The sequence below is a fragment of the Oncorhynchus clarkii genome, chromosome 17, assembly GCF_045791955.1.
Source record: "Oncorhynchus clarkii lewisi isolate Uvic-CL-2024 chromosome 17, UVic_Ocla_1.0, whole genome shotgun sequence".
Lineage (NCBI taxonomy): Eukaryota > Metazoa > Chordata > Actinopteri > Salmoniformes > Salmonidae > Oncorhynchus > Oncorhynchus clarkii.
Window position 1 is genome coordinate 84,765,580 of NC_092163.1, and position 21,258 is coordinate 84,786,837.

Genomic DNA, 21,258 nt, shown 5'->3' on the forward strand with positions numbered 1-21,258 from the left:
TAATCGCAGCAAAAGGTGGCGCTACAAAGTATTAACTTAAGGGGGCTGAATAATTTTGCACGCCCAATTTTTCAGTTTTTTATTTGTTAAAAAAGTTTGAAATATCCAATAAATGTCGTTCCACTTCATGATTGTGTCCCACTTGTTGTTGATTCTTCACAAAAAAATACAGTTTTATTTCTTTATGTTTGAAGCCTGAAATGTGGCAAAAGGTCGCAAAGTTCAAGGGGGGCGAATACTTTCGCAAGGCACTGTACTTTTCAGTGGTGGCATGTTTTTCAGTGTGCTCTAAGTATTTTCCTGATATGACACTGCCCCTGTGTCAGTCTTAAAGTCTGTTGTTTTACCTTTTATTTGCAGTTTAACTGTCATCGTTTTAGTCATCAACATCTGTAACTCCCAGGAAATGGAACTCACCCTCTCCTCCTCTCTCGTTGGGTGCTGTAACCTCTTTGACCACGCAGTAGCGACAAACGACTGTGAAATGCCCTAGCTTCCTACAGCTGCGACATTTTTTAGCATTACCACATCTGTCCTCTTTAGCATGTACCTTACCACATCTGAAGCATCCTGTTCACATTATGTCATTTTGTTTAATCCCCTTTGTTTTGTCCATTTCTGTGTCTGTTTGTCATTGTGCACCGCTCGTTTGTATGCTACTTCACTGAGCTGTCCCTTGACTTGCTCTGACTGCTTCACAAGCTCTACCGCTTTGTCGAGTGTCAAGTCAGGCGTTAGTTGACGCTTCTCTGACATCTCCCTATGACCAACCTGTCCTGGATATTTGAGTTCTTGGCAGTGTTGAAAGGCTTGTAACATCTATCTGTTTTAGGCTTCTGATGTATCCCTCTGGCGTTTCCATGGGCTTGTGGGTGCGTTGATGAAAGCAGGCTCTTTCATGAATAGTGTTCCCTTTGGGCACTAACTAATTGTCCAGTTCACCCATAACAATCTCATAATCATTCTGATCCTCCTCCACAGAAGACCTGAATATCTTAAACTTGTTCAGCTTCTTTCCCCTGCGAATAGAGCAGTGTACAGACCTGTAACTCTTTTCTGGTGGGTGGGGGAGGCATATGTCTGGGAGAGATGGATGGAGGGAGGGAGGGAGGGAGGCAGGCTGGGAGGGCGAGAGGCAGGCAGGCTGGGAGAGAGGGAGGCAGGCAGGCTGGGAGGGAGGGGGAGGGAGAGGCATATGTCTGGGAGAGGTGGATGGAGGGAGGCAGGGAGGGAGGCAGGCTGGGAGGGCGAGAGGCAGGCAGGCTGGGAGGGAGGGAGGCAGGCAGGCTGGGAGGGAGGCAGGCAGGCAGGCTGGGAGGGAGGGGGAGGGAGAGGCATATGTCTGGGAGAGATGGATGGAGGGAGGGAGGCAGGCTGGGAGGGAGGGAGGCAGGCTGGGAGGGTGGGAGGCAGGCAGGCAGGCTGGGAGGGAGGGGGGAGGGAGAGGCATATGTCTGGGAGGGAGGGAGGGAGGGAGGGAGGGAGGGAGGGAGGGAGGGAGGGAGGGAGGGAGGGACATATGTCTCGGAGAGATGGATGGAGGGAGGGTGGGAGGCAAGCAGGCAGGCAGGCTGGGAGGAAGGGAGGCAGGCTGGGAGGGCGGGAGGCAGGCAAGCTGGGAGGGAGGGGGGAGGGAGAGGCATATGTCTGGGAGGGAGGGAGGGAGGGAGGGAGGGAGGGAGGCAGGCAGGCAGGCAGGTAGGCTGGGAGGGAGGCAGGCAGGCAGGCAGGCAGGGAAGGAGAGGCATGTGTCTGGGAGAGATGGAGGGAGAGAGGGAGGGAGGGAGAGGCATATGTCTGGGAGGGAGGGAGGGAGGGAGAGAGGGAGGGAGGGAGGGAGAGGCATATGTCTGGGAGGAGGGAGGGAGGGAGGGAGGGAGGGAGGGAGGGAGGGAGGGAGGCAGGCAGGCAGGCAGGCAGGCAGGGGCAGGCAGGGAAGGAGAGGCATGTGTCTGGGAGAGATGGAGGGAGAGGCATATGTCTGGGAGAGAGGGAGGGAGGGAGAGGCATATGTCCGGGAGGGAGGGAGGGAGGGAGTCAGGCTGGGAGGGAGGCAGGCAGGCAGGCAGGGAAGGAGAGGCATGTGTCTGGGAGAGATGGGGGGGGGCTTAGGAGGGGGGGGGGGGGGGGAGCGCATGTGTCTGATTTAAACGGCCTTCAGCTTGCAGTAACATCTTCCAGGAGTTTACTGGTCTAATTAGATGTTTTCTGTCAACCAGATTCAGTTTCAACAGAGATGTATATTTCCCTGCTGTCTGTGTACGAAATGTATGGTGACCGGGCTCTGAAACGTGATGTGTTTTGATTGGTTAATTAGTTTACTGACAGCAGTTAGGCTAGAGGGAGCCGCTGTCTTACAGTAGAAAGAGGCATTTATGAAAAAATGAGTCTACAACTCAATCAATGTTCTCACAGTGAATGAACAGAATCCAGTTAATTGAACCTTTATTTGAACAGTTTGTCCCTTTGAGGTCAAATGACCTGTTTACCAAGAGAGAGCTGTCTAACAATATTCTCTCTTGTTGCAGGTTTACACAAGTCCAACAAGCAACCAGCTGCCTACCTGGTCCACGGAGCTAAGATCATCAACGGAGCTTTTAGAGCTTGGACCAAGAAACAGGTAACGTTTGTTACCTCACCCATCAGTTCCACCTGTACTCCCTAAATCCCACCTTTATAATGGACAATATGTCCCGTTGTCCTTCTTTCTTTCCACAGTCTTGTGATGTCCTGTCTACCAATGTCAGCTGCTACTACAGCTACTATCGCTCTGTTGACTGTGTTTCATGTACTGGGTCTCTCCTCCAGGCTCTGTTGACTGTGTTTCATGTACTGGGTCTCTCCTCCAGGCTCTGTTGACTGTGTTTCATGTACCGGGTCTCTCCTCCAGGCTCTGTTGACTGTGTTTCATGTACCGGGTCTCTCCTCCAGGCTCTGTTGACTGTGTTTCATGTACCGGGTCTCTCCTCCAGGCTCTGTTGACTGTGTTTCATGTACCGGGTCTCTCCTCCAGGCTCTGTTGACTGTGTTTCATGTACTGGGTCTCTCCTCCAGGCTCTGTTGACTGTGTTTCATGTACTGGGTCTCTCCTCCAGGCTCTGTTAGAACACGAGGATGAGCTTCCAGAGAACATGAAGCCCACTCAGCTCATCAAGGACCTGGCCAAGGAGATCAGGATCTCAGAGGTATGACCCTACCCTGCTCAATGCCACCTTGCCCTGTCCTTACCTGCTCTGTACTCATCTATTCTACTGGTCAGGTATCCAATGGCCTGTTGTAGTTGAGAGATACGTAGAGAAAATCTGACATTAACAGTACAGACATAACCTATACAGTTGGAAGTCGGAAGTTTACATACACTTAGGTTGGAGTCATTAAAACTTGTTTTTCAACCACTCCACAAATGTCTTGTTAACAAACTATAGTTTTGGCAAGTCAGTTAGGACATCTACTTTGTGCATGACACAAGTCATTTTTCGAACAATTGTTTACAGACAGATTATTTCACTTATAATTCACTGTATCACAATTCCAGTGAGTCAGAAGTTTACATACACTAAGTTGACTGTGCCTTTAAACAGCTTGGAAAATTGCAGAACATGATGTCATGGCTTTAGAAGCTTCTGATGTCTTAATTTGAGTCAATTGGAGGTGTACCTGTGGATGTATTTCAAGCACTACCTTCAAACTCAGTGCCTCTTTGCTTGACATCATGGGAAAATCAAAAGAAATCAGCCAAGACCTCAGAATTTTTTTTATAGATCTCCGTAAGTCTGGTTCATCCTTGGGAGCAATTTTCAAACGCCTGAAAGCACTACGTTCATCTGTACAAACAATAGTACGTAGTAAGTAGTAGTAAGTATAAACACCATGGGACCACGCAGCCATCATACCTCTCAGGAAGGAGACACATTCTGTCTCCTAGAGACTAATGTACTTTGGTGGGAAAAGTGCAAATCAATCCCAGAACAGCAGCAAAGTACCTTGTGAAGATGCTGGAGGAAACAGGTACAAAAGTATCTATATCCACAGTAAAACGAGTCCTATATCGACATAACCTGAAAGAAGCCACTGCTCCAAAACCGCCATAAAAAGCCAGACTACGGTTTGCAGCTGCACATGGGGACAAAGATCATACTTTTTGGAGAAATGTCCTCTGGTCTGATGAAACAAAAATAGAACTGTTTGGCCATAATGACCATCGTTATGTTTGGAGGAAAAAGGGGGAGTCTTGCAAGCCAAAGAACACCATCCCAACCGTGAAGTACGGGGGTGGCAGCATCATGTTGTGGGGGTGCTTTGCTGCAGGAGGGACTGGTGCACTTCACAAAATAGATGGTATCATGAGGACGGAAAATTATGTGGTTATATTGAAGCAACATCTCAAGAAATCAGTCAGGAAGTTAAAGCTTGGTCGCAAATGGGTCTTCCAAATGGACAATGACCCCAAGCATACTTCCAAAGTTGTGGCAAAATTGCTTAAGGACAACAAAGTCAAGGTATTGGAGTGACCATCACAAGCCCTGACCTCAATCCTATAGAAAATGTGTGGGCAGAACTGAAAAAGCGTGTGCGAGCAAGGAGGCCTTACAAACCTGACTCAGTTACACCAGCTCTGTCAGGAGGAATGGGACAGAATTCACCCAACTTATTGTGGGAAGCTTGTGGAAGGCTACCTGAAACATTTGACCCAAGTTAATCAATTTAAAAGCAATGCTACCAAATACTAATTGAGTGTATGTAAACTTCTGACCCACTGGGAATGTGATGAAAGAAATAAAAGCTGAAATAAATCATTCTCTCTACTATTATTCTGTCATTTCACATTCTTCAAATAAAGTAGTGATCCTAACTGACCTAAGACAGGGAATATTTCCTAGGATTAAATGTCAGGAATTGTTTAAAACGGAGTTTAAATGTATTTGACTAAGGTGTATATAAATTTCCGACTTCAACTGTTTCAACTGCATCATGGGTGTTGTAGTGAACTAGGTTATCTGAACTATGTTACTAACTGACAGCTCAGACTGTGGTCATGGTTCAGAGTGACAGCTCAGACTGTGGTCATGGTTCAGAGTGACAGCTCAGACTGTGGTCATGGTTCAGAGTGACAGCTAAGACTGTTGTCATGGTTCAGAGTGACAGCTCAGACTGTGGTCATGGTTCAGAGTGACAGCTCAGACTGTGGTCATAGTTCAGAGTGACAGCTCAGACTGTGGTCATGGTTCAGAGTGACAGCTCAGACTGTGGTCATGGTTCAGAGTGACAGCTCAGACTGTGGTCATGGTTCAGAGTGACAGCTCAGACTGTGGTCATGGTTCAGAGTGACAGCTCAGACTGTGGTCATGGTTCAGAGTGACAGCTCAGACTGTGGTCATGGTTCAGAGTGACAGCTCAGACTGTGGTCATGGTTCAGAGTGACAGCTCAGACTGTGGTCATGGTTCAGAGTGACAGCTAAGACTGTTGTCATGGTTCAGAGTGACAGCTCAGACTGTGGTCATGGTTCAGAGTGACAGCTCAGACTGTGGTCATAGTTCAGAGTGACAGCTCAGACTGTGGTCATGGTTCAGAGTGACAGCTCAGACTGTGGTCATGGTTCAGAGTGACAGCTCAGACTGTGGTCATGGTTCAGAGTGACAGCTCAGACTGTGGTCATGGTTCAGAGTGACAGCTCAGACTGTGGTCATGGTTCAGAGTGACAGCTCAGACTGTGGTCATGGTTCAGAGTGACAGCTCAGACTGTGGTCATGGTTCAGAGTGACAGCTCAGACTGTGGTCATGGTTCAGAGTGACAGCTCAGACTGTGGTCATGGTTCAGAGTGACAGCTCAGACTGTGGTCATGGTTCAGAGTGACAGCTCAGACTGTGGTCATGGTTCAGAGTGACAGCTCAGACTGTGGTCATGGTTCCGAGTGACAGCTCAGACTGTGGTCATGGTTCAGAGTGAAATTAGAAAAGTGAGTATTTTTGGATAAATTACCATGTCATTGTGTTGTTGTTGTTCAGAATGCGGCTAAAGCCATTAAGAGTGATTTGAGCAGCAAGGCTCCAGTGGAGGAACCCCCTGCTGCCCCATCAGAGCCTGAGGACCCTGCTTCCCCCTCCAGCGTCCCCTCTCCCTCCCCTCCCCTCCGGGAAAAACCAGCTAGGAAGAAGGCCTCCAAGCCACCCAAGCCGCCCAAGATGCCCAAGGCCCCCAAACCTCCCAAGGTCCCCAAAGTGAAGGAGGGAGGGAACAAGAAAGGAAAGAAAGAGAAGGAGGTCCCCCCTCCCCCTCCTCCTCCTCCATCGAAGCCCTCCAGCCTGGCAGCTCTGGAGTCTCACGCCAAGGACATCCTCAGCAAGATGGACCAACCCAAGAAGGGCAAGATGGGGGGCAAGGTGAGAGCAATAACAACCACAACTTATTCACTTCTAATACCCTGTTTAAAGGGAAACTTAAACATTGTTCAACTTCATCATCTACAGCACCACTCCAATATTAACATATGTGAAAATATAATCTGTTTCTATGTTTTCTAGTGAAAAGAAGATAAATGTATAGTAATTGTTTTAGTAATTGTTTAGTATTCGTCCGATGATGTAATTTAAAAACACTTATCTTTCTTTATATTTTTTACTATAAAACATTTTCACATACACTACCGGTCAAAAGTTAGAATAATAGTGAAGACATCAAAACTATGAAATAACACATATGGAATCATGTAGTAACCAAAAAATTGTTAAACGAATCAAAATGTATTTTAGATTCTTCAAATAGCCACCCTTTGCATTGATGACAGCTTTGCTTTCTACAATGTAGAAAATAGTACAAATAAAGAAAAACCCTGTATGTTGATGTTGGGGTGGTGCTGGAGATGAAGTTGAACATTTTTAGAAATGTCCCTTTAACCATTATTTACGTGTCGGTCAAGATGGATCAGCCCAAGAGGGGCAAGGCAACCTTGACCATGAATAACATGACTGGACCAGTCGTGCTCTACACCTCTACATCAGGGGTGGTCAACCCTCCTCTTGGAGGGTGTGCAGGCATTTCTCCAACTGCTGATCCCTGCTCCCCCAGGTGGCTAACAACATCCTGAGTATGTCGGGGACCTGTAAGCAGAACCATTTGGAGAAGATTGAGATCCGAGAACAGAACAAGAAACAGGCGGAGGCCAAGTGGAAATATAAGGTACAGTACAAAACAGTTTCAGTTAGGTAAGGTACAGAACAGTTTCAGTTAGGTACAGAACAGTTTCAGTTAGGTAAGGTACAGGACAGTTTCAGTTAGGTAAGGTACAGTACAGAACAGTTTCAGTTAGGTACAGAACAGTTTCAGTTAGGTAAGGAACAGAACAGTTTCAGTTAGGTAAGGTGCAGAACCGTTTCAGTTAGGTAAGGTACAGAACAGTTTCAGTTAGGTATGGAACAGAACAGTTTCAGTTAGGTAAGGTACAGAACAGTTTCAGTTAGGTAAGGTACAGAACAGTTTCAGTTAGGTAAGGTACAGTACAGTTTCAGTTAGGTATGGAACAGAACAGTTTCAGTTAGGTAATTTACAGAACATTTTCAGTTAGGTAAGGTACAGAACAGTTTCAGTTAGGTAAGGAACAGAACAGTTTCAGTTAGGTAAGGTACAGAACAGTTTCAGTTAGGTAAGGTACAGAACAGTTTCAGTTAGGTAAGGAACAGAACAGTTTCAGTTAGGTATGGAACAGAACAGTTTCAGTTAGGTAAGGTACAGAACAGTTTCAGTTAGGTATGGAACAGAACAGTTTCAGTTAGGTAAGGTACAGAACAGTTTCAGTTAGGTAAGGTACAGTATAGTTTCAGTTAGGTAAGGTACAGAACAGTTTCAGTTAGGTATGGAACAGAACAGTTTCAGTTAGGTAAGGTACAGAACAGTTTCAGTTAGGTAAGGTACAGTACAGTTTCAGTTAGGTAAGGTACAGAACAGTTTCAGTTAGGTATGGAACAGAACAGTTTCAGTTAGGTAAGGTACAGAACAGTTTCAGTTAGGTATGGAACAGAACAGTTTCAGTTAGGTAAGGAACAGAACAGTTTCAGTTAGGTATGGAACAGAACAGTTTCAGTTAGGTAAGGTACAGAACAGTTTCAGTTAGGTAAGGTACAGTACAGTTTCAGTTAGGTAAGGTACAGAACAGTTTCAGTTAGGTATGGAACAGAACAGTTTCAGTTAGGTAAGGTACAGAACAGTTTCAGTTAAGTAAGGTACAGAACAGTTTCAGTTAGGTAAGGAACAGAACAGTTTCAGTTAGGTAAGGTACAGAACAGTTTCAGTTAGGTAAGGTACAGAACAGTTTCAGTTAGGTAAGGAACAGAACAGTTTCAGTTAGGTAAGGTACAGAACAGTTTCAGTTAGGTAAGGAACAGAACAGTTTCAGTTAGGTAAGGAACAGAACAGTTTCAGTTAGGTAAGGTACAGAACAGTTTCAGTTTGGTAAAGTACAGAACAGTTTCAGTTAGGTAAGGTACAGAACAGTTTCAGTTAGGTAAGGTACAGAACAGTTTCAGTTAGGTAAGGTACAGAACAGTTTCAGTTAGGTAAGGTAGAGAACAGTTTCAGTTAGGTAAGGAACAGAACAGTTTCAGTTAGGTAAGGAACAGAACAGTACAGTTTCAGTTAGGTAAGGTACAGAACAGTTTGTTAGGTAAGGAACAGAACAGTTTCAGTTAGGTAAGGTACAGAACAGTTTCAGTTAGGTAAGGTACAGAACTGTTTCAGTTAGGTAAGGTACAGAACAGTTTCAGTTAGGTAAGGAACGGAACAGATTCAGTTAGTTAAGGTACAGAACAGTTTCAGTTAGGTATGGTACAGTTTCAGTTAGGTAAGGTACAGAACAGTTTGTTAGGTAAGGAACAGAACAGTACAGTTTCAGTTAGGTAAGGTACAGAACAGTTTCAGTTAGGTAAGGTACAGAACAGTGTGTTAGGTAAGGAACAGAACAGTTTCAGTTAGGTAAGGTACAGAACAGTGTGTTAGGTAAGGAACAGAACAGTTTCAGTTAGGTAAGGTACAGAACAGTTTCAGTTAGGTAAGGTACAGAACAGTGTGTTAGGTAAGGTACAGAACAGTTTCAGTTAGGTAAGGTACAGAACAGTGTGTTAGGTAAGGAACAGAACAGTTTCAGTTAGGTAAGGTACAGAACAGTTTCAGTTAGGTAAGGTACAGAACAGTGTGTTAGGTAAGGTACAGAACAGTTTCAGTTAGGTAAGGTACAGAACAGTGTGTTAGGTAAGGAACAGAACAGTTTCAGTTAGGTAAGGTACAGAACAGTGTGTTAGGTAAGGTACAGAACAGTTTCAGTTAGGTAAGGTACAGAACAGTGTGTTAGGTAAGGTACAGAACAGTTTCAGTTAGGTAAGGTACAGAACAGTGTGTTAGGTAAGGTACAGAACAGTTTCAGTTAGGTAAGGTACAGAACAGTGTGTTAGGTAAGGAACAGAACAGTTTCAGTTAGGTAAGGTACAGAACAGTTTCAGTTAGGTAAGGTACAGAACAGTGTGTTAGGTAAGGAACAGAACAGTTTCAGTTAGGTAAGGTACAGAACATTTAGAGTTGTAAATATAAGGGAAGCTGCAGACCAAAAATATAAAGAAGTTAATTTAGGTAAGATCGAGAATAGTAAAGGTTAATATAACATACAGAATATGAAAGGTTAATATAATGTAAGTTTCAGAATAGTTTGAGTCAAGGCTGTCTAGGCATGCTTTAAAAACACCAATGTAGACATGATAATGATGCTTCAACAGAAAGAGAAAGCAGATTCAAGCTTTTTAAAACAAGTATGTAAGTGGTTCTGTTCAATTAAAGCTGAGAAGCTGAGGTCCAACAGAAATAATTTATTTAACTCACATATAGATCAGCTAAACAAACAGGCTGAACTGTTTTGAGCTTCTAGAACCTGGGCCCAGCCAACAGGCCGAACTGTTTAAAGCTTGAGGAAATGACACGGCCTGTTACAGAGAACCAGATTGAGGACATGACACGGCCAGTTACAGAGAACCAGATTGAGGAAATGACACGGCCAGTTACAGAGAACCAGATTGAGGAAATTACACGGCCAGTTACAGAGAACCAGATTGAGGAAATGACACGGCCAGTTACAGAGAACCAGATTGAGGAAATTACACGGCCAGTTACAGAGAACCAGATTGAGGAAATGACACGGCCAGTTACAGAGAACCAGATTGAGGAAATGACACGGCCAGTTACAGAGAACCAGATTGAGTAAATGACACGGCCAGTTACAGAGAACCAGATTGAGTAAATGACACGGCCAGTTACAGAGAACCAGATTGAGTAAATGACACGGCCAGAAACAGTGAACCAGATTGAGGAAATGACACGGCCAGTTAGAGCAAAAATGAGGAAATGACAAGGCCTGTTACAGAAAACCATATAAAAAAATCCCATATCCTCTATCCCAGAACTCTTCCACTGTTTGAGCTGCTTTGAAGAAGTGTTTAGGTTTAAAGTGAATGAAGCAAACTCAGAAGCTATAATTATTTCAGGAAATTATCCATCTCAGTTGAATAAAGACGTTTCCTTTCATTGGTCTAGACAAGGGTTTACATATTTGGGTATTGTTTTAACACCCTACATATCACAGCTTTACTCAAGAAGCCATGCTAAGCTGATCTCAAAGATTAAGACAGATTTACTGTGATGGGAAGTTCTGCTGCTCTCTAAGGGGTGGAAAGGGTCATCATTTATATACAGTGGGGCAAAAAAAGTATTTAGTCAGCCACCAATTGTGCAAGTTTTCCCACTTAAAAAGATGAGGCCTGTAATTTATCATAGGTACACTTCAACTATGACAGGCAAAATTAGATTTTTTTTTGGAAAATAAGTATTTGGTCACCTACAAACAAGCAAGATTTCTGGCTCTCACAGACCTGTAACTTCTTCTTTAAGAGGCTCCTCTGTCCTCCACTCGTTACCTGTATTAATAGCACCTGTTTGAACTTGTTATCAGTATAAAAGACACCTGTCCACAACCTCAAACAGTCACACTCCAAACTCCACTATGGCCAAGACCAAAGAGCTGTCAAAGGACACCAGAAACAAAATTGTAGACCTGCACCAGGCTGGGAAGACTGAATCTGCAATAGGTAAGCAGCTTGGTTTGAAGAAATCAACTGTGGGAGCAATTATTAGGAAATGGAAGACATACAAGACCACTGATAATCTCCCTCGATCTGGGGCTCCACGCAAGATCTCACCCCGTGGGGTCAAAATGATCACAAGAACGGTGAGCAAAAATCCCAGAACCACACGGGGGGACCTAGTGAATGACCTGCAGAGAGCTGGGACCAAAGTAACAAAGCCTACCATCAGTAACACACTACGCCGCCAGGGACTCAAATCCTGCAGTGCCAGACGTGTCCCCCTGCTTAAGCCAGTACATGTCCAGGCCCGTCTGAAGTTTGCTAGAGATCATTTGGATGATCCAGAAGAAGATTGGGAGAATGTCATATGGTCAGATGAAACCAAAATAGAACTTTTTGGTAAAAACTCAACTCGTCGTGTTTGGAGGACAAAGAATGCTGAGTTGCATCCAAAGAACACCATACCTACTGTGAAGCATGGGGGTGGAAACATCATGCTTTGGGGCTGTTTTTCTGCAAAGGGACCAGGGCGACTGATCCGTGTAAAGGAAAGAATGAATGGGGCCATGTATCGTGAGATTTTGAGTGAAAACCTCCTTCCATCAGCAAGGGCATTGAAGATGAAACGTGGCTGGGTCTTTCAGCATGACAATGATCCCAAACACACCGCCCGGGCAACGAAGGAGTGGCTTCATAAGTTTTAGATTTGCTAACTTCAAAGTAATGACTCGGGACGTCGGGTTTGATATGAAAGCTTCTTTTAGTAATAATACTTGTTCACGTTACATTTAACAACTTTAGATACTACAGAGCAATGCAGGTAAGATGCTATCGGAAAATCAGCTTAATCACTTTGCACCTGCACATAACTGGCGCGTAATCTCTCTCATTCCTGTCGCAAGGCATTCTGGAACTTGCAGTCAAAAAGCGTAATTCAATACAAACCAATACAATTACATATGCAAATAACTGTAAAGAAATATCTTTAGATACAGCTCAATGAATTAACTTAAACATTAACTCTAACACATTAAAGTTACAACAGTAAGAAGCATTTCAAGGTCCTGGAGTGGCCTAGCCAGTCTCCAGATCTCAACCCCATAGAAAATCTTTGGAGGGAGTTGAAAGTCCGTGTTGCCCAGCAACAGCCCCAAAACATCACTGCTCTAGAGGAGATCTGCATGGAGGAATGGGCCAAAATACCAGCAACAGTGTGTGAAAACCTTGTGAAGACTTACAGAAAATGTTTGACCTCTGTCATTGCCAACAAAGGGTATATAACAAAGTATTGAAAACTTTTGTTATTGACCAAATACTTATTTTCCACCATAATTTGCAAATAAATTAATTAAAAATCCTACAACGTGATTTTCTGGATTTTTTTTTTTCATTTTGTCTGTCATATTTGAAGTGTGATGATGTAAATTACAGGCCTCTCTCCCTTTTAAGTGGGAGAACTTGCACAATTGGTGGCTGACTAAATACTTTTTCGCCCAACTGTATTACCCAGATTGCTCTTTCTATTTCATGCATTACCCATTCTAGTCCCTGTGTCTACATTGAAGATGTTGGATAAGCTTCTTTCTAAATTCATGTGGCTAAACAAGAGACCTAGAGTGAGACTCAAAGTTCTATTTTTACCCAAAGATAAAGATGGCCTGGGCTTACCCAATTAAAATATATACTTTTGGGCCACGCAATTAAGCTTTGGTGGCTTGGATTAAACAAGATTTTGGGTCTGTACAAAAATCTTCCTTTTAGGCCAATTGCATTGGAAGAAAGTTAGATGGAAGAATGAATGGATAAGATACACTCTGAAGGTATGGACAGCAGTAAGAAAAACAGGAAATGCCAACTTCGCTCTCAAGGGCCATGAAAATGACTAGCGATGTCGACCTTAAGCCATCCATAATGGACAGAGGCTTTAGAAGATGGGCAGAAAAAGGAATAAGAGTCAGGAGAAGGTTTTCTTGATTGAACACAGTTCTCTATTGAGGGAATTTGGTCAATACAAACACGCCAACATAATCAATGAATATCTCCCAAGGAAAAACATACATCTTCTCTAGATGAAACAGGAACACAATACGACTATCTTTAAACTACAACAAAAGTCACGGGTTTGTCACCGTCTTAATCGATAGCTCCCCTCTCTTGGTGGCCATCCTCCAGAGATAGTTTTCCCCCCTATCTGCTGGTTCCATTCTCTCTCTTATAGGGGAAAGAGAATATGTCATTAGTACCGTCAGCCGTGCTTAATTGCCTCTGGTTATCTTGTCTCACATGCCTTGTTGGGCTGCTATCTGTGAGCCCAGCTGCCCTCTGGTGGTGCTTCCACATACCTCCCCCCTCAGGACCGAACCGGAGGGTCGGGTGCCAGACGTGCAGTCTTGGTCGCGTCGGGACAGCCCGTCTGCATTCCCGTTCTTCGATCCGGCTCTGTGGATGACATGGAAAGAGAACGGTTGTAAAGCCAGAAACCATCTGGCTATTCTGTTAATGTTTCTTTTAACAGCCATCCACGTGAGGTGCGCATGGTCAGTAACTAATGCAAACCGCCGACCCAGTAGGTAGTACCGGAGATAACCGAGGGCTGGGATCTGTTTGTCCTGGGAATGGAGGGAATACCCGACCGAAATTCATAATCAGCTTGTCTAGCTGTCTTGACTGCCACGGTAGGAGAGTTTGGCCCCGGCGCACCTGTGGTAGAGCCTCCTCTTTTCCTTTGCCCTCCAGGGCCATCAAAGCCACCTCCTTCTCTCTTCCATGGTACGTCTTCAACAGGTTTATGTGATAGAGTTGGATTTTCTTCCTCCTGTCAGGTTGCTTGAGGTAATTAACCGGTGAGACCCTTTTCATTACCTCGTAGGGGCCCCTCCACTGTGCCAGCAAGCGGTGTTCGGCCGTGGGCACGAGCACCATCACTTTCTCTCCCACGGTGAACTCACGGGTGTCGCAGACTTATCATAGGCCCGGCCTTGGGTCCTTTGTGCCTTCGCCATATGCTCTTTTACTATGGGCCACACTGCTGACAGGCGGTCTCATCAGGGTAACATGTTCTATTGTGGATCGAAAGGGGCATGGTTGGGTCTCCCAGGTCTTCTTGGCTCTCCTTGGATCCCTCGACAGGGTCTGCCATAGAGCAATTCAAACGGAGAGAATCCAGTGGATGCCTGGGGTACTTCTCTCAGGGCAAACATTAAGTGTGGGAGAAGCATGTCCCAGTTTTTCCCGTCTCGGGACACCACTCTTCTCAACATGCTTTTAATCATTTTGTTCAAGCGTTCACACAACCCGTCTGTTTGAGGGTGGAATATGCTTGTACGTATCTGTTGAACCTGATATAACCGACACAAGTCCTTCATCAACCGGGACATGAACAGGGTTTCCTGATCGGTTAAGATCGTCTTGGGAAGGCCCAACCGAGAGAACATCATGAACAATTCCTTGGCAATTCCCTTTGACGACATGTTACGCAGGGGTATGACCTCTGGGAACTTGGTAGCGTAATCTACGGCCACTAGGATGACTCGTGTCCTCTGGCGGAGTTTGGGAGGGGTCCCACGAGGTCCATAGTTATGCATTCAAAGGGGGTCTCTATGATGGGTAGAGGAATCAAAGGGTTACGCAGGTGTGGCCGTGGAGCTGTACGCTGACGTTGATCACACGTCCTACAATACCTGGCCACATCCCGGGTGACACGGGGCCAATAGAATCTCTGCATGATTCTGTCGATAGTCTTGTCCCGTGCCAGGTGTCCTCCTAGGACGTGGGAATGGGCTAACTGTAGGACTGCATCCCTGTATGGTGTAGGCACCATTAGTAATTCCTGGTTTTCCCCCCTTTGTTACACGACCCAATATAAGAGACCCCGCCTGATTGCATAGTAAGGAAGAGGGGGCTCACCTGACCCATCGACGTTCCTCTCGTCGATCACCTTCAACTTCCTCATGGCCTCCCTTAGGTCTGGGTCTCTATGCTGCGAGGTGCCGAACTGTCCCTTTAATTCCTGGGGCAGGTAGACCTCGGTAGAGGGGTGTGGAGGTTGTTCCCCATCCCCGCCAGGGGTCACCGAGGAGAATCCCTTCCAGGTTCCCTCCTCGGATGGAACTTCAAATATATCCCTTAGCGCCTGGTTGCTCGTTCCTTCCTGCGTCGTGTATAACCCTTCGCAGGTGTCTTCGCTTGGGTACTTTCCCTGCCCTGACTGTACACCTTCCTTTCAGAGTGAGAATAGACAGATTCACAGTGGGGTAATAGTGGGTGTCTCCATGGATACAGGATACAGCTACTTTGTCTGGTAGCAGTGTTGCGGAGGTCACCATCCGTTCCTCTACTAACGTAACCATACTTACCGAGTCGAGAATGGCTGCCACATCTTGTCCTTCGACTCGAACCAGAATCTCTGGGGCTGGGGCTATCTCTGCTAACCAACAGTGTTGATCCTGCCCTCTCAAACCGGGGTGTGTGGGGATGGGCAGTGATGGATCATGGACTCGTGACCATGGACTCGTCCTTGCTAGGACATTGTGGGGCATAATGGTCGGGAGACTGACATTTATAACACCGACCCTGCTGTGTGGTGGCTGACTCCTCCCACCTCGAAGGGGATTGGACGTTTTGGTGAGGACGCGCCGGGGTGAGCTGTGGTACGGGATTTGGAGAATCCTTTTGTTCCTCCTTGTCACTTTTTAACAACTCCCCTGTAGACCGATATGTTTCCACCGCCTGGGCTATGTCGTCGGCTGACAACGGGTTGGCTTGCCCCACAACCCTTTAAGTCACTGGGTAATTCCCTCAATATCTTGTCCACTACGAGGGTCTCTTACATGTCCTACTCCCTTTCCAGGTTCCAGCCACTGTTTCGTCAGTCGTAGTAGTGCGAAGATCTGGGCAAGCACGGGTTGGTCAGCCGTATAGGTCCATTGATGGAACTTTACGGCTCTATCTCTGGCAGTCTGCTGGCACCGGGACAGGATCTCGTTTTTTAGTTGCCCATAGTCCGCAGCTTCGCGGGAATCCAGGTCAAAATAGGCTTCCAAGATGGCCGTCCTTTCGAAGGTCATGAGGAAGGCCTCGATATCATCCTCCTTGGAGAGACGAGGTAAGATGGCGTGAGCAGCTGCTCTTGGCTTAACTCTAGGTTTCTTCTCGCCGGCTCAGCTGTTGTTGCAGGAGTTCTATCGTTGTCTGCTGTGCCGTGATAAACTGTTGTAGTAGGGCGTTGTCCATCGTTCTTGAATGGTTCCTCTGTGTCTACTGGAAGAATTTTGATTTACTCACTTATCCACCTAATGCCCGCATTCGCCACCAATGTGAGCGGACCAAGTAATTTTGCGTCACTCTAAAGCGGAAAGGTGGAATAAACGAGTCAGGAGTAGGTTTTCTTGATTGAACACAGTTCTCTATTGAGGTAATTTGGTCAATACAAACACTCCAACATAATCAATGAAAATCTCCCAAGGAAAAACACATCTTCTTCTACATATGAAACAGGAACACAATACAATTATCTTTAAACTACAACAAAAGTCACGGGTTTGTCATCTTCTTAATGGATCTTCATGGATAGCTCCCCTCTCTTGGTGGCCATCCTCCAGAGATAGCTTTCCCCCCCTATCTGCTGGTTCCATACTCTCTTTTGTAGGGGGAAGAGAATATGTCATTAGTACCGTCAGCTGTGCTTAATTGCCTTTGGTTACCTTGTTGGGCTGCTATCCGTGAGCCCAGCCTGCCCTCTGGTGGTCCTTCCACAGTAAGGTGAAATAACCACCTCTTTTTGGATGTTATCTAAAAGTTATCTAAAAGGTTAGAGATGACCACATCTGAACACACGCAGTATGTTAAAGGAAAATGGGATATAGAAATGAATGTGGTGATAGAAGATTAATCATCGGAGAGAATATGTGAAAGTAGTCACAAATGCACTATCAGCCCAGTGTGGAGGGAGTTTGCCTGGAAAGGGAAGATTTCATACTTTAGAACAACTTTCTTGATATTGAAATTTGCTCCAAAAGCTTGAGCACTGTGTTGGAGGGGTGGTTGACCAATAGGAGACCACACATATTTCTTCTGGGATAAAGTGACAGGGGTTCTGTAAGACAATCCTAGACATTGAGTTACCACTGGAACCAATTCTCATTTTATTGAGGGTAATAACTTGTAACCTGGAAGGTGAAAAATAAATATGCATTTTAAGGGTACTGTTAGTGATCGCACAGAAAATGTTTACAGTCAATTGGCACAAACCACAGCTTCCAACTAATTCACTGGACTCAGGGACTGAAACGTGTATGTAATGGAGAATATGACACCCAGGTTGCAACTAAAGATGGATACTTTTTTGTCAAGTGGACTCCCATCAGATTGTACGTTGCATGATATAATGTGGCATAATTCCCTTAATTTAATGACTCTGAAGTAAACTCCTGTAATTATTAGTGCTATTACTTTTTGTGGTCCTTTTAAGGATGTTTTAGAATTCTTCTTTATTGTGATTACTTCTATGGCTCTCTTCCAAAACATAGAGCACGATGCCAAGGATCGTTCACATGGTGTTCTGGAACATATATATATAACTCTTTTTTTGTAACATAGCTTCAAAAAGTTTAACATCTGTGTCAAGTTGGCCGCATGTCCTTTGGGTGGTGGACCATTCTTGTTACACACGGGAAACTGTTGAGCGTTAAAAATTCCAGCAGCGTTGCAGTTCTTGACACAAACCGATGCACCTGGCATCTACTTGCATAACCTGTTCAAAGGCACTTAAATATTGTCTTGCCCATTCTCCCTCTGAATGGCACACACATGCGCAATCCATGTCTCAATTGTCTCAAGGCTTATATATCCTTCTTTAACCTGTCTCCTCCCCTTCATCTACACTGATTGAAGTGGATTGAACAGGTGACATCAATAAGGAATCATATATTTCACCTGGATTCACCTGGTCGGTCTGTCATGGAAAGAGCAGGTGTTCCTAATGTTTAGCACACTCAGTGTGTGCTAAGGTCATCACAGACCAGAAAACATATATACCAAGGTCATCTCAGAGTAGATCGATACTCATCGGGGTCATCTCATCAAGGTTATCTCATCAGGGAAGGTCATCTCTTCAGGGTCATATAAACAGGGTCATCTCATCAGGGTCACCTCATCAGGGTCACCTCATCAGGGTCACCTCATCAGGGTCATCTCATCAGGGCCACCTCATCAGGGTCACCTCATCAGGGTCACCTCGTCAGGGTCATCTCATCAGGGCCACCTCATCAGGGTCATCTCATCAGGGCCACCTCATCAGGGTCATGTCATCAGGGCCACCTCATCAGGGTCACCTCATCAGGGTCACCTCATCAGGGTCATCTCATCAGGGTCATCTCGTCAGGGTCACCTCATCAGGGTCACCTCGTCAGGGTCATCTCGTCAGGGTCATCTCATCAGGGTCATCTCATCAGGGTCACCTCGACAGGGTCATCTCAGAGTAGATCATCTTCATCAGCCTAACCAGGATCAACACTGGGGCTGACCCCAAATATTCCAATAATTCAGATTTGATTCCGTTTACTCTGATTTGATTAACCTTTTTGCTGATTTGAGTATTCGGTATATTATTTTAGCAGGCCTCAAATATTCTAACAGGACATGTTGTAATGCTTTAATTGTATGGTCCTGTTAAATTGTTCTACACCCTGTTCTACACCCTGTTCTACACATTTTTCTACACCTTGTTGTCTGTCCTTCTGCCAGTGTATGACATAAAGTGATCTTTGTTGTTCATGTCCATTACAGAACAGTAAACCAGATTCCTTATTGAAGATGGAAACTGAAGTGCACAAGTTTGAGAGAACGCCACTGTCGGGCAACAAAGACAAGTTTGCCTTTTCAATGACACACAAGAAGTTACTAGGGTAAGCACTGTATACTGGAGCAATGTGGTTCTCACGTGTGTGTGTGTGTGTGTGTGTGTGTGTGTGTGTGTGTGTGTGTGTGTGTGTGTGTGTGTGTGTGTGTGTGTGTGTGTGTGTGTGTGTGTGTGAGAGATGCATCTGTCCTTGGAGAGAGTGAGACCTATCCATTGTTAATGTGAATTCACATCCTTACAATCCTGTAAAGTGTTTTACTCAAAATGGCAGATTATAAACACAGTGGTGTTATAGTAACATGCTATATTTGACATCAGAGCTTAATAAACACAGTGAGACTCTTCTCTGAGTCATAAAGAACCTTCTAGTTGGAGACTCTTCTCATGATTCATAAAGCACCTTCTAGTTGGAGACTCTTTGTGAGTCATAAAACATCTTCTAGTGGGAGACTTCTTTAAGTCATAAAGCACCTGCTTATTGAATACTATTTTCTGAGTCATAAAGGACCTTCTAGTTGGAGACTGTTCTCTGAGTCATAAAGCACATTCTTATTGAAGACTATTTTCTGAGTCATAAAGGACCTTCTAGTTGGAGTCTATTTCCTGAGTCTTTCAACACCTTTTAGTTGGAGACTCTTCTCTGAGTCATGAAGCACCTTCTAGTTGGAGACTCTTCTAATTCATGAAGCACCTTCTAGTTAAGACACTTCTCTGAGTCATAAAGCACCTCCTAGTTGGAGACTCTTCCGAGTCATAAAGCACCTTCTAGTTGGTGACTCTTCTCATGATTCCTAAAGCATCTTCTAGTAGGTCATAAAGCATCTTCTAGTAGGAGACTGCTCTTAGTCATAAAGCATCTTCTAGTTGGAGACTCTTCTCTGAGTCATGAAGCACCTTCTAGTTGTAGACTCTTCTCTGAGTCATGAAGCACCTTCTAGTTGGAGACTGTTCTCTGAGTCATGAAGCACCTTCTAGTTGGAGACTGTTCTCTGAGTCATGAAGCACCTTCTAGTTGGAGACTCTTCGTGAATCATAAAACATCTTCTAGTGGGAGACTTCTTTAAGTCATAAAGCACCTTCTTATTGAAGATTATATTCTGAGTCATAAAGCACCTTCTAGATGGAGACTGCTCTGAGTCATAAAGCATCTTCTAGTTGGAGACTCTTCTCTGAGCCATAAATCACCTTCTATATGGAGACTGTTCTCTGAGTCATAAATCACCTTTTTGTTTAAGGAGTCATAAAGCACCTTCTAGTTTGAGACTCTTCTCATGATTCATAAAGCGTCTACTAGTTTGAGACTGTTCTAAGTCATAAAGCACCTCCTAATTGTAGACTGTTCTGAGTCATAAATCACCTTTTTGTTTAAGAGTCATAAAGCACCTTCTAGTTGGAGACTCTTCTGAGTCATAAAGCACCTTCTAGTTGGAGACTCTTCTGAGTCATTAAGAACCTTCTAGTTGGAGACTCTTCTGAGTCATAAAGAAACTTCTAGTTGGAGACTCCTCTGAGTCATAAATCACCTTCTTGTTTGATACTCTTCTCTGAGTCATAAAGCATCTTCTAGATGAAGACTCTTCTCTAAGTCATAAAGCACCTTCTAGTTGGAGACTCTTCTGAGTCATAAAGAACCTTTTGGTTGGAGACTGCTCTGAGTCATAAAGCACCTTCTAGTTGGAGACTCTTCTCTGAGTCATAAAGCAACTTCTAGATGAAGACTCTTCTCTAAGTCATAAAGCACCTTCTAGTTGGAGACTCCTGAGTCGTAAAGAACCTTTTGGTTGGAGACTGCTCTGAGTCATAAAGCACCTTCTAGTTGGAGACTCTTCTCTGAGTCATAAAGCAACTTCTATTTGGAGACTGCTCTGAGTAATAAAGTGTCTTCTAATAGGAGACTGCTCTGAGTCATAAAGCACCTTCTAGATGGAGATTCTTCTCTGAGTCATCTACTAGAGACTGCTTTAAGTCATATATCACCTTTGTGTTGGAGACTCTTCTCTGAGTCATAAATCACTTTCTAGTTGGAGACTCTTCTCTGAGTCTTAAAGCACCTTCTAGTGTAACCCTTCTCTGAATCTAGTTGGAGACTTTTCATATTTATAAAACATATTCTAGTAGGCAACTGCTCTGAGTCGTAAAGCACCTTCTAGTTGGAGACTCTTCTCTGAGTCATAAAGCAACTTGTTGGAGACTCTTCTCTGAGTCATAAATCACCTTCTAGTGGAGATCCTTCTCTAAGTTGTAAATAACCTTCTAGTTGGAGACTCTTCTGTTTCATAGA

General features: G+C 44.7%; 1 protein-coding gene across 3 annotated transcripts in view; it reads left to right on the plus strand.

Moving 5' to 3' along the window:
* The window catches only part of LOC139371475 (lysine-specific demethylase phf2-like), a 107,884-nt gene that overhangs the window by 55,299 nt on the left and 31,327 nt on the right, over positions 1–21,258 (plus strand). For all 3 annotated transcript variants that reach the window (XM_071111921.1, XM_071111919.1, XM_071111920.1), the window contains exons 10-14: positions 2,529–2,620; positions 3,096–3,185; positions 6,008–6,382; positions 7,068–7,178; positions 18,905–19,023. In XM_071111921.1, the coding sequence (XP_070968022.1) occupies positions 2,529–2,620; positions 3,096–3,185; positions 6,008–6,382; positions 7,068–7,178; positions 18,905–19,023 (787 nt within the window). The remainder of the gene's footprint in view (positions 1–2,528; positions 2,621–3,095; positions 3,186–6,007; positions 6,383–7,067; positions 7,179–18,904; positions 19,024–21,258) is intronic.